The sequence below is a fragment of the Saccopteryx bilineata genome, chromosome 5 (assembly GCF_036850765.1).
Source record: "Saccopteryx bilineata isolate mSacBil1 chromosome 5, mSacBil1_pri_phased_curated, whole genome shotgun sequence".
Taxonomy (NCBI): domain Eukaryota; kingdom Metazoa; phylum Chordata; class Mammalia; order Chiroptera; family Emballonuridae; genus Saccopteryx; species Saccopteryx bilineata.
In genome coordinates, this window is record NC_089494.1 from 27,269,194 (window position 1) to 27,281,228 (window position 12,035).

The 12,035-nt window shown below is 40.4% G+C and overlaps 1 protein-coding gene across 1 annotated transcript; it reads left to right on the plus strand.

Annotated features, from left to right (window-relative positions):
- Positions 1 to 844: 844 nt before the first annotated feature.
- On the plus strand, positions 845 to 2,826 carry LOC136338069 (gamma-crystallin A). The gene is made up of 3 exons (XM_066280044.1): positions 845 to 939; positions 1,041 to 1,283; positions 2,490 to 2,826. The coding sequence occupies exons 1-3, from the start codon at positions 931 to 933 to the stop codon at positions 2,760 to 2,762; spliced, it is 525 nt and encodes a 174-aa protein (XP_066136141.1). The 5' UTR covers positions 845 to 930; the 3' UTR covers positions 2,763 to 2,826.
- The last annotated feature ends 9,209 nt before the right edge of the window (positions 2,827 to 12,035 follow it).

Consider the following 12,035-nt stretch of genomic DNA (forward strand, 5'->3'; position numbering starts at 1 on the left):
AACAGGTTGGCTGCTATGGAGAGAAGGCTCTGCAGGCAGTCACCCGGGTTCTGTGAAACAGGGACATTTCAGGGACAGGAAACTCAGGCAAATCATGATGCTAATTTCAGGAGATCTCTTTACATGAGCCCGAAGAGAAGTGTTTAAGCACAAGACAAAATATGCCTATTTTCAAAAGTTTCTGCTTTTTTACCATTAACTCAAAGTTATATTTTTTAAAAGTTGATTTTATTTTTCAATGCATAAAAATGATAAATATTTATAATAGAATGTTAAGGCAATAGACTACAACAAAAAGGAGAAATAAACACAAAACTAGAACCTATGCTCTTGCCATTGATTCATAATAACCATGACTGACAGTTTGGTATAACATATACTATTCTAATCTTTTTTATTCCTATATAAACACATTCAAAATATTTTTTATCAAAGTTATATTATCCTAATAATTTAAGAAGTGTAATTGTTTTTCAACTAGAGGTTTTTTTTGTTGCCCTTAGCACTTCAAGTCCTTCTGGAATTCATAGGACTGTCACGAGTCACCCCAGATGTCACGAGGAACCACCAGCCCCACCTCAGCAGTTTCCATAGGCAAACACTACAAAATGCTGGGCGTATAATGTATTTCTAGAGAACTGCATAGGATGAGAAGTGTGCCCTTTGTCTCCAAGTTCATAATGGCTCTGCTGACTTCAATTCCTTTCACTGGAGCTAGTCAGGACAAGGCGAAAATGCCAGAGAGAATGAGAGCCCCCTGACCCATGATCCCAAATGAAAAAAAGAGAGAGAACATAGAAATCCCCTCACACACTACCCCCAGGCTCCTTTTGTGTTGTTCTTGCCAACACAGCAGCCGTCCTGTTATATATACTAGCTACCACTCTGGTCCCCATCACACTGGACGCTGGTCATCTGCTGTCAACGACCATGGGAAAGGTGAGCCAACCCCGGTGCCATTCCATGTCTATTTAGTGTGTTTTGTGTCTGAGGATGTCGTCCCAGCTGACGGCCTGCTGTCATCTTGTTTGCCATTACAGATCACCTTCTACGAGGACCGGGGCTTCCAGGGCCACTGCTACGAGTGCAGCAGCGACTGCCCCAACCTGCAGACCTATTTCAGCCGCTGCAACTCCATCCGCGTGGACAGCGGCTGCTGGATGCTGTATGAGCGCCCCAACTACCAGGGCCACCAGTACTTCCTGCGTCGCGGGGACTACCCCGACTACCAGCAGTGGATGGGCTTCAGCGACTCCATCCGCTCCTGCCGCGTAATTCCTTATGTGAGTCTTGCTTCAATCTAGCGATGTGAAATCATCATTGATCTGTGGCCATGAACTCCTGTTTGTAACAGTCAGTTTGTTCCAACTCAGGCCTAGTCCTCACAGTAAGGGTAGCAATGCCCGACTCTCAAGCACTTAAAAAAAAATGTGAGCAGGATTATGAATAACCTTAATCTCTACTTTTTTCCTACTTAAGAATAACAAATTGTTTTTAGGGCACAAGAAATCATAACAACGTAGCCTCTAAAATTAAATTTGGTATCTTCTGGTTGATTAATTTCTAAGTAAGAATCACCTTGTTCAAAAAGAAAAAAAATCTGTCTAGCTAATTCTTTTTTAATGATAAAAATATGAATAGATGATAGGAAAACAATGTAGGTATAAAATATTCTGACTGGATTGGTGATTGTTTTCAATATATTCTATACTCATCAGTATATTATTATACAGTTCTAGAAACTAACAATTTGTTATATCTTGTAAGTGGATCTTTGTTTTCCAGGAGTCATTATCAACTAGTTTCTAATAATGTCAGAGACAACTCTAGTTAGGATTTCATGCGACATGGTTCGCATGAAACACCAAAGTGTTCCTTAATGTTTTTTAATCATATGGAGTAAGCATTTCTGCTTTCCGGTGATATTCAATGACATGGTGTGACAAGCAGATTTAAGAATTGAAATCAAAATTAGACTGGAGAAATTTGCAGAAGGCAAAAGAGAACTAATAAATAAATAGGGAATTTTTTTGAGGCAGGAAACTCAAATGATACAAGTGACTTGGCACAGTGTCACACAGACATGGACTCAGAGTAGGAATTGTTGCCCATTATGAGTGCAAAAGCAACTTAAAAACAAGCTTGCAGGGACTCAGTTCAATACAGTCCTTACAGAAAAGGGAGTTAAAATTCTGTGCGCAGACTCATCAAATACAGTTGTGTCAGCTAGTTTCTTACAGAGGAACCCCTTTCATTCTGTTTATTTCAAAGTTTCTTCCACAAAATAATCGACTGGGCAGAGATGAGTTTTATGATATGACTCTTCCTAATTTGTTAGACCAACAATGTAAGGGGCGGGGCTAGGGAGGAAATATATGTCAGGTTGGTTTAAAAACCATGCTTCATGAAGATGCAAGCTGAGTCATTTTCATGGATATTAAGGATGCACACAATTTATGTGTTTCTTCTTTTGTTTGTTATCACAACAGACCAGCTCTCACAAGATAAGACTGTACGAGAGAGATGACTACCGGGGCCTTGTGTCTGAGCTCACTGAGGACTGCTCCTGCATCCACGATCGCTTCCGGCTCCATGAGCTGTACTCCCTCCACGTGCTGGAGGGCTGCTGGGTCCTCTATGAGATGCCCAACTACCGGGGGCGGCAGTACCTGCTGAGGCCGGGGGATTACAGGCGCTACCACGACTGGGGGGCCATGGATGCCAGGGTGGGCTCCCTGAGACGGGTCATTGATTTGCACTAGGCTATGTTTTTCTTGTTATGATTCACATAAAAATGCAATAAATAGACTAGTTTTGTTCCTGGCACTACGTGGCTCTTGCTTGTCTTTAAATACTAACCGAATTCTAATAAATGGTGACTCCCCAGCACTTACCTGAAGCTCAGGTGTTTTGAACATCTGCTTACTTCCTGTTGGCTAGGCAGCAGTATTTACGGAGCCCCCATTCATGTCATGGGAAGGAGAGAGAAGACTGCTTGTGCCCTAGAGCCCCTGTCTGAGGGAGAGAGGAAAGACAAACATAATGAAAATGATTAGAACTCTTATACAGGAGAAAATATAGAACCAGTTATGGCTGGAAACACCAAAGACAAGAAATTGCTAGAGAGGTGAAGACAGCTGAAGTCTCTGATATTAGTTAAGAAAAGCTAAATAAAGAGAGGGATTTTAAACAGAATTCCCAAAGCAGAGAAGGTCAAGCCTTCTTGGTGAGGTCATCTGGTAGAAAAAAGGTTAAAGCAAGAGGTAAAGGGCCTTAGTGGTCATCCTGCCTCTGCAACTGACGAGTAGAGTGACCAACTCAGGCTAGTTTTCCAGGGACTTTCCCAATTTATCACTAAGAGTCCTATCTCCCCGAAAGGCCCTCAGTCACAAGTAAGCAGAAATGGTTGGTTACTCTACTTACTATCTTATCTCTTTGAACAAGTCATTTCTTACAGTCTCTGTGCCTAAATTAACTTATTGAAAACTACAAGTGATAATAAATTCCTGCTTCACTAAATAAATCCCAGAATAATTATGATGGAAAGATGAAGAAAGATTGTTATTTTTAAATTATTGGATAAATATAAAAAATGAATGTATCTTCAGTGTCCCCTCAAAGTCAATAGTATAATATAGTCAACTTTATTTTGGACTCTAATATAAATTTTTATCAAGACTCAATTATGCAAACTGAAGTACTAATGTTTGCTATCCTACATACCTGTGGGATTTCTTTCCAAATTGATATAAGCAAAAATATTGTTCTGTTCCAGTTAGCTTATTTGTAGAAATTGATAATCTGATTTAAAAATTCCTGGAATTGCAAGGGCCCCAAAATAACCAAACCAATCTTGAGAAAGTTGAAGTAATAATAGTAGTATGCACACATCACAATGTTAAAACTTACCACAAAGCAACAGCAATCAAGACAGTGAGGAACTGGCATAGGATAAACAAATAGATAAACATAATGGAGTTGAGAGTCCATAAATAAACCCATGTGTCTATGTTCAACTTATTTTTGATAAGGGTGCTAAGACTATTCAGTGGGGGAAAGAATAACTTTTCAACAATGGTACTGGGACTACTGAATATCTACATGCAGAACAATGAAGTTGGATCCCTATCTCATACATATATAAAAACTAACTCAAGCCTGACCTATGGTGGCACAATGGATAAAGCATCAACCTGGAATGCTGAGGTTGCTGGTTCAAAACCCCAGGCTTGCCTGGTCAAGGCACATATAGGAGTTGATTCTTCCTGCTCCTCACCCCTTCTCTCTCTCTCTCTCTCTCTCTCTCTCTCCTTTCTCTCTAAAAATGAATGCATAAATAAATAAATTAAATTTTAAAAACTAACTCAAAATAAATCAAACATCTAAATATAAAAACCCAAACTATTAAAAGTTTAGAAGAAAATATAGGCATTCCTCTTTGTGACCTTTTATTAAGAAATATTTCTTAAATATGACACCGAAAGCATAAGCAACAAAAAATTAAGTTGGGCTTCATCAAAATCAAAACCTTCTATGCATCAAAGCACACAATCCATAAAATAAAAAGACAGCCCACAGAATGGAAGAAAATATTTGTACATCATATATCTGATAAAGGTATAGAATCCAGAATACATAAAGAGCTCTTACAATTAAACAACACAAACAATGCAATTAAAAAATAGACAAAGTACTTAAATATACATTTTCCAAATCAAAAGATGCTCAACACTCTTAGTCATTAGGAAAATTCAAATCAAAACCACAATGGAATACCACTTGATTCTCACTACAATGCAATGGTTATAGTAATTCTAGGGCAAAACCCCCCCAAAACAACAAGAATATAACAGGACTTCTTGGTCAGGATGTGGAGAAATTGGATCTCTCATAAATTATTGATGGGAGTGTAAAATGGTGCAGCCACTGTGAAAAAGTTTAGGCCCTGGCCAGTTGGCTAAGTGGTAGAGCGTTGGCCTGGCGTGCAGAAGTCCTGGGTTCGATTCCCGGCCAGGGCACACAGGAGAAGCGCCCATCTGCTTCTCCACTCCTCCCCCTCCTTCCTCTCTGTCTCTCTCTTCCCCTCCCGCAGCTGAGGCTCCATTGGAGCAAAGATGGCCTGGGCGCTGGGGATGGCTCCTTGGCCTCTGCCCCAGGCGCTAGAGTGGCTCTGGTCACAACAGAGCGGCCCCCCGGAGGAGCAGAGCATCGCCCTCTGGTAGGCAGAGCATTGCCCCCTGGTGGGCGTGCCGGGTGGATCCCGGTCAGGCGCATGTGGGAGTCTGTCTGACTGTCTCTCCCCGTTTCCAGCTTCAGAAAAATACAAAAAAAAAAAAAAAAGTTTGGTAGTCCCTCAAATAGCTAAACATAGAGTTATCACATGACTGAGCAATTCTACTCTTTGGCATATACTCAAAAGAATTGAAACAGAGTGTTCAAACAAAAACTTATATGTGAATGTTCATAACAACACTATTCACAATAGCTAAATGGTGGAAACAATCCAAATGTTCATCAATAGATGATTGGATAAATGAAACATGATCTATCCATCCAGTGGAATGTTATTTGCCATAAAAAAGGAAATAAATACTAATACATGTTGCAAAATGGATAAACCTTGAAAACATGCTAAGTGCAAGAAGACAGTCACATAAGACCTCATATTGTATGATTTCATTTATAGGAAATACCAGGCTAGGCAAATCTGAAGAGGCAGTAAGCAAGTTAGTGGTTGTTTAATACTGGAAGGATGGGTGGATAAGAAAATGATAGCTCAAGAGTTCAGGGTGAACATACTCTGAAATGAACTGTGGTGATAACTGCATATATCTATGGATATACTAAAACTATTGAATTATACACTTGAAATTTATAAACTGTGTGATATGTGAATTATATCTCAATAAAGATATTCTAAAAAAGTAATGCCCTGCACAGAACTTTAAATAATGAGGTTCTTTAAATTAAGACTCCTTTTTGGTGAAGGAACAGATGGCATAAATTATAAATATGAAGACACATATACAGTAGTGCCCCTTTATCTGTGGTTCCACTTTGAGGTTTCAATTACCAGTGGTCGGCAGTGGTCCAAAAATATTAAATGGAATATTCCAGGAATAAACAATTCACAAGTTTGGCCCTGGTTGGTTGGCTCAGTGGTAGAGCATCAGCCCAGCATGTACATGTCCCAGGCTCGATTCCCAGTCAGGGCACACATGAGAAGAACCCATCTGTTTCTCTACCCCTTTCCCTCTTGCTTCTCTCTCTCTTTCTCTCTCTTCCCCTCCTGAGCCATGACTCCATTGGAACCAGTTGGCCCAGGGCACTGAAGATGGTTCCATGGTCTCCATTTCAGGTGCTAAGAAGAGCTCGGTTGCTGAGCAACAGAGCAACACCCCAGATGGGCAACACACCCGCTAGGGGACTTGCCAGGTGGATCCAGATCGAGGCACATGCAGGAGTCTGTCTCTGCCTCCTCTCACTGAATACAAACAAACAAACAAACAAAAAACAATTCACAAGTTTTCAAGTGTGTGCCATTCTAAGTACCATGATGAAATCTAACTCTGTCTTGCTTCGTCCAGCCCCGGACAAGAATCATCCTTCGTCTTTCTTATCTTCTAGACTGAGGTGTTTGCTGATATTATAGTGGGACATAACAAAGCATGTCTTGCAACATCCCCGACCAAGATATCTCTCATCCCATTGATGGCTGCATCTGTTTGAATGCAAGAAAGCTGTTGGGAATCTCTTTCATGATTTTCCTCCACAAAAATGTGATCACCTTTTCTTTCATTTTTTCTCTTTTCCAGGGTCTTCTTTAGCTGTTAGAGATAAGTTCTGAGACCTTAACAGCATAGCCCTGGTGGTGCTCTAGCACCCCCTTCAGCAAGGCTTCCATGCTGTGAGCCTATACCAGCCTGCCATGTTTCTAGGTCATTTTTACCTCCCTTCAAGTCTGCTGGGGTCACCAGGCAAAGAAGAAAACTGGAGGTGTCAGATCCAGGGAATATGATCAAGGAGTGAGTGGGAGAAAGTGGCATCTGTGTCCCTGATCATCTGTGTGGGTGACCTCATGTGAGAGAGTTATTGTTTTCCAAATAGAATTGGAATCATTAATGGTTTAACTGATTTTTTTTTATGTTTCCAGGGTTCTATTTATCCACCAAAATAATTAATAAATAATTACAGAGGGTAGAAGAGTATAACTTGGTCTTTATCCTTGAGCTTATAACCTTGTGGTAAACCAGGAAAAGAAGAAACTATGAGAAAGGCAATGCTTAAGTGCTAAACTGGGTGATACTGAAGAGGATGTAGACACTCAGAGAAGGGAAAAACAAATAAACGTTGGTTCTGAGAGACATCCATAGAAGAGGGGCTGGACTGCCATGAAGAACACTGGGGAACAAAATTTTTGTTGCCTCCACAAAAACACTTGTTCTTACCTAATTCAAGTGTGCTGATCTCAAATCTGACATTAGTTTTTCTCTGTAAGCTACAGTTTTTTGCAATTCAAGATTTTAGATCATCTTATTGTAAAATTTTCAACATTTAGTTGAACATAATGAAGTAGAATGTCTTCTTGGGCATCATTTTTGTGAAAATATAATAATCTATATAATGCAGTAAATACACTAAAAGATATGATTGCATCAGAATTTGTCTACAATTTCAAAACAGAACATATTAAAACACTTATTTTAATCATGAACTTTGTGCAAAACTTATTTAAATTCTATTCAGGCAAAAATTTGCGTTTGTAGCTCTTGCGTTTGTGTATTTGTTGAGAACAATCTCGTTGGATGCTCCAGCAGTAGTCTGCTCATCACTAACAGCTCCAAGATTTTCAGGAAACTTATCAAGGTGACTGTTCAGGAAGTGAATCTTAACGCTCATGTTACATTCAATGTCACGGAAAATCAACAGTATCCTTTGAACCAGAAGTTCATAGTTTTCTGCTTTTTTGTTGCCAAGGAAGTTTTTTGCAATTGCCACAAAAGACTGCCATGCTGCTTTCTCCTCCTTATCCATCTTCCTGGAAAATTTTTCATCACATATGAGGGTTCGAATTTGAGGTCCATCGAATACACCTGCTTTTATCTTCTCGAAAGACAAGGCAGGAAAAGCAGAAATAATATGTTGAAAGCATTCACTTTCTCTATTCAAAGCCTGAACAAACTGCTTCATTAAGCTAAGTTTGATGTGAAGTGGGGGAAAAATGATTGTCTCAATTAACTACAGGTTCATTCACAATATTTTGCATCCCTACCTCAGAGCTTCATGTTTCTGTCACTCCTTATGTGTCCAGTGTTTCTCCCGAGCTCAGCTGTCTTACAAACACAGAAAGCAAGGACACTTCATGAAATCTCTCTGTTGTCCTAGCAGGAAATTTACCATTTTAAGATCCACACAAATGATCCAGTTATGCTCCTCATATTTCAGAAAGTTGAGGACAATTTTTATGTCATTCTTATTAAGTCATTCAATTCAGGTTGGCTAAACAGCTGAGGGGTTAATGACTGCTTGGCATCAGAAGAAGACCCTTCAGATTCTACAACCAATTCCTCATGCATCTTATCAAAATACACTTGATCACCATGTTCACTTTCTTCATCCTTAGAAGAAATAAAACCATTGAAAACTGGAACCGGGAGTGTCTCAGAGTGTGGGATAGGTCGTATTGCTGAAGGAATATTCGGATATGCGATCCTATGCCGTTTTTTCTTGCCGATGTCCTTTGTATGGATCAGACAGAAATAATAGCCATTGCTGTGGTCCTAGATTCATGCCAAACCATGGGAATACCAAAAGGCATTTCTTTGTGTTTTCCATTTGTCCAGTCATGAAGCATTTCCTCACAATTATGGCACACAACATGAGGAACCCAACTCTTGTCTGGATCGCCAAGGGGAACTTGAAAATAGGCAATATATGCACGTGTCACAAATGATGAAATATTGTACCTTTGATGTTGAAGTGTGTAACAGCCACATATATAACAGAAGGTGTCAGGACTATTCTTACATTTACGCCTACTCGAAGAAGCCATGATTTAATCTTAAAACAAAATAAAAGCGGGTTTTTATCAGATAATAATTTTTTACACTTAAAAACAACTACAATTATGTAAAAGTAATGTTTGTAAAACATTAATTACCTTGTGGTTATGTTCAATCCAAGAGTCATTGCCCTTTAACTCCAATTTAAAAACCAATGCATGTCATTAACTGTAACAAAAAGAAATTAAAATTGCATAAAAACTTGAGCATGCACCAAAAAACAGATTTCAGATTTGGAATCAGCGATACAGAAATAGATAGAAACAGTTCTAAAACCTCATGCAACAGAAAATGAATAAAGAATTGTTCCCCCATGTAATGGCTGGGATTTCATAAGCTTCCAGGAAGGGCTGGAATAGTGTTCCTGTATTAGGGAACAGCTCCTGCCATAGGCCCAGAATACCACAGACATCTGGAATTTAGAAGGCAAAATAAGAAAAAAAAATCTCCCTAGTTAGTCCTCTAGGCTGCCAAGATTAAAAACAAAGGTACTATTTATTTTCAGTGTGAATTGTGTCTACTCTTACTATATCTTTACTTAACCATAAAAAGATTTGATAAAATAGGGCAAGAGCAAGATACACAGTAATAACATAATGAAGAATAAAAGTGATAATGGGGCCTTGGCCGGTTGGCTCAGTGGTAGAACGTCTGCCTGGCGTGCGGAAATCCCTGGTTCGATTCCCGGCCAGGGCACACAGGCGAAGCTCCCATCTGCTTCTCCACCCCTCCCCCTCTCCTTCCTCTCTGTCTTTCTAGTCCCCTCCTGCAGCTGAGGCTCCATTGGAGCAAAAGATGGTCAGGGCGCTGGGGATGGCTCCATGGCCTCTGCCTCAGGCACTAGAGTGGCTGTGGTCGCAACAGAGCGACACCCCAGATGGGCAGAGCATCGCCCCCTGGTGGGCATGCCAGGTGGATTCCGGTCGGGTGCATGCGGGAGTCTGTCTGACTGCCTCCTCATTTCCAGCTTCAGAAAAATAAAAAAATAAAAAAAGTGATAATGGAAATGAAAACAAGGGAGAAATTCTGCTGCTAGCCAAACGAGTCCTAATTCACCTAACAGAGCTGGTATGGGCACACATATTCATACACAGTATTGCACACCCTGAACCTCTGTTACAGCTGGTGATGCCCTGGTTTCTGCATCCACAGTCCACTAACCACAGTGAGGTGGATTGAGAACAGAGTCTTGTCAATGAACTCATGGTATCATGGTCTTGGGAGGCAATCCTCATTGTTGGCACGTTCCATTGCAGATTACCTGCTGAGGTGCAGCAGCAACCACTCCAACCTTCAGTCCTTTCTCAGCCTGGGCAACTTGGTACATGCAGGTGGATAGCAAGAGCTGCTTGCCCTTAGCTGGAGCAGGTAGATCCACCACTAGCAATGGGCGAACTGCAATGACTCCATTCTTTGTGATTGCACAGTCTTCACATATGTTATTTCTCTTCTTGGTATTTTACTCTAGACTACACACAAATGGTGATCATCATTTGATTGTGAAATCAAAAATACCAAACAAAACTAAATTAGATCAAATAGTCCCAATACATGCAGTTATCCATTGATCCCATTTAGTCTTCAGGCCATCAGCAAAAGTATAGACATTATAATACTAAAGCCTAAAAACACATACATATTTAGTTTCTATCGATGTAGCAATGAATCCTACCAATGTTACCACCTTTAACATTTATTAACATATAAGTAATATGATTTTTTACTACTGCTATAACTTTACAATTTATCATGTGCTTTCAAGCTCATTATTTCATCTGATTTTCATTGCCATTCTTATTTTATAAATGGGAAAACTGAGGCTTGAGGAAGTTCAGTGACTTTCCAAAGATTACAAAAGCAGTAAGAGAAACTACAGAAGTGTGTGTGTATATGTGTAGCTATTGCTCCTGAATATGTTCTCCATAGGTAGTGCCTATTTGACAATTTCATGGTGTTTGTTAGTTTTGTGAAGAAAAATACTTTAGAGGAAACACTGTGAAAACAACGTCATGGACAGGTAGGGTAGGTGGTCATGGGTAGTGTCATTTGCAAGCATTTGTTCCTCCCCCAAGTGATGGTGCAGACCCCAAAGATACCACTCACTTCCCCACCTGACCCAACCCAGATCTCCGATGCTCTAACATTAGCAGATAACTATACAATTGAATGGGCTTGAGTGTAGGCCTCTAATTCAAGGCCCAGACTTCCTCATGACTTCGAAATCCAGGCTAACTCTCTAACCAACCTCTTTTATTTCTAGGTTATTTTACTTGATCCTGGATGTGTCTTAATATAATAGATTGTCTCAGGGCTCCTTTAGAGTTGTCAATAGTTTTGTTTTGTTTTTTACAGAGACAGAGTCAGAGAGAGGGATAGATAGGGACAGACAGACAGGAATGGAGAAAGATGAGAAGCATCAGTCATCAGTTTTTCGTTGTGACACCTTAGTTGTTGCTTTCTCATATGTGCCTTGACCGGGGGCCTTCAGCAGACCGAGTAACTCCTTGCTGGAGCTAGCGACCTTGGGTCCAAGCTGGTGAGCTTTTTGCCCAAGCCAGATGAGCCCGTGCTCAAGCTGGCGACCTCGGGGTCTTGAACCTGGGTCCTTCCGCATCCCAGTCCGATGCTCTATCCACCGCGCCACCACCTGGTCAGGCTAGAGTTGTCAATAGTTTTGAAAGAGGTTGTGATGAATTCTGCAATGTCACATGGCATGGACTAAGAAGCAGACCAGAGCCAGCCTGTCACCACCCCATATTCTCCATCAGTCCATGTGGAGAATCATACGAGGGCCTAAGTATCTGCTGGACACTGTTGGTTCTACTCCAATAGAGGGACCTTTATTGGACTCTACTCACTCTTGGTTTCCTTCTTTAGTTTTTTTATTATTTTTATTTATTTATTTATTTTAGAGGAGAGAGAGAGAGAGACAAAAGGGGGGAGGAGCAGGAAGCTTCAACTCCCATATGTGCC

What these genes read in the sequence shown, in the direction of transcription:
- LOC136338069 (XM_066280044.1), top strand. An exon ending in CCTGCCGCGTAATTCCTTAT is followed by an intron (nt 1,284 to 2,489) that starts GTGAGTCTTGCT and finishes TTATCACAACAG; the next exon opens with ACCAGCTCTCACAAGATAAG.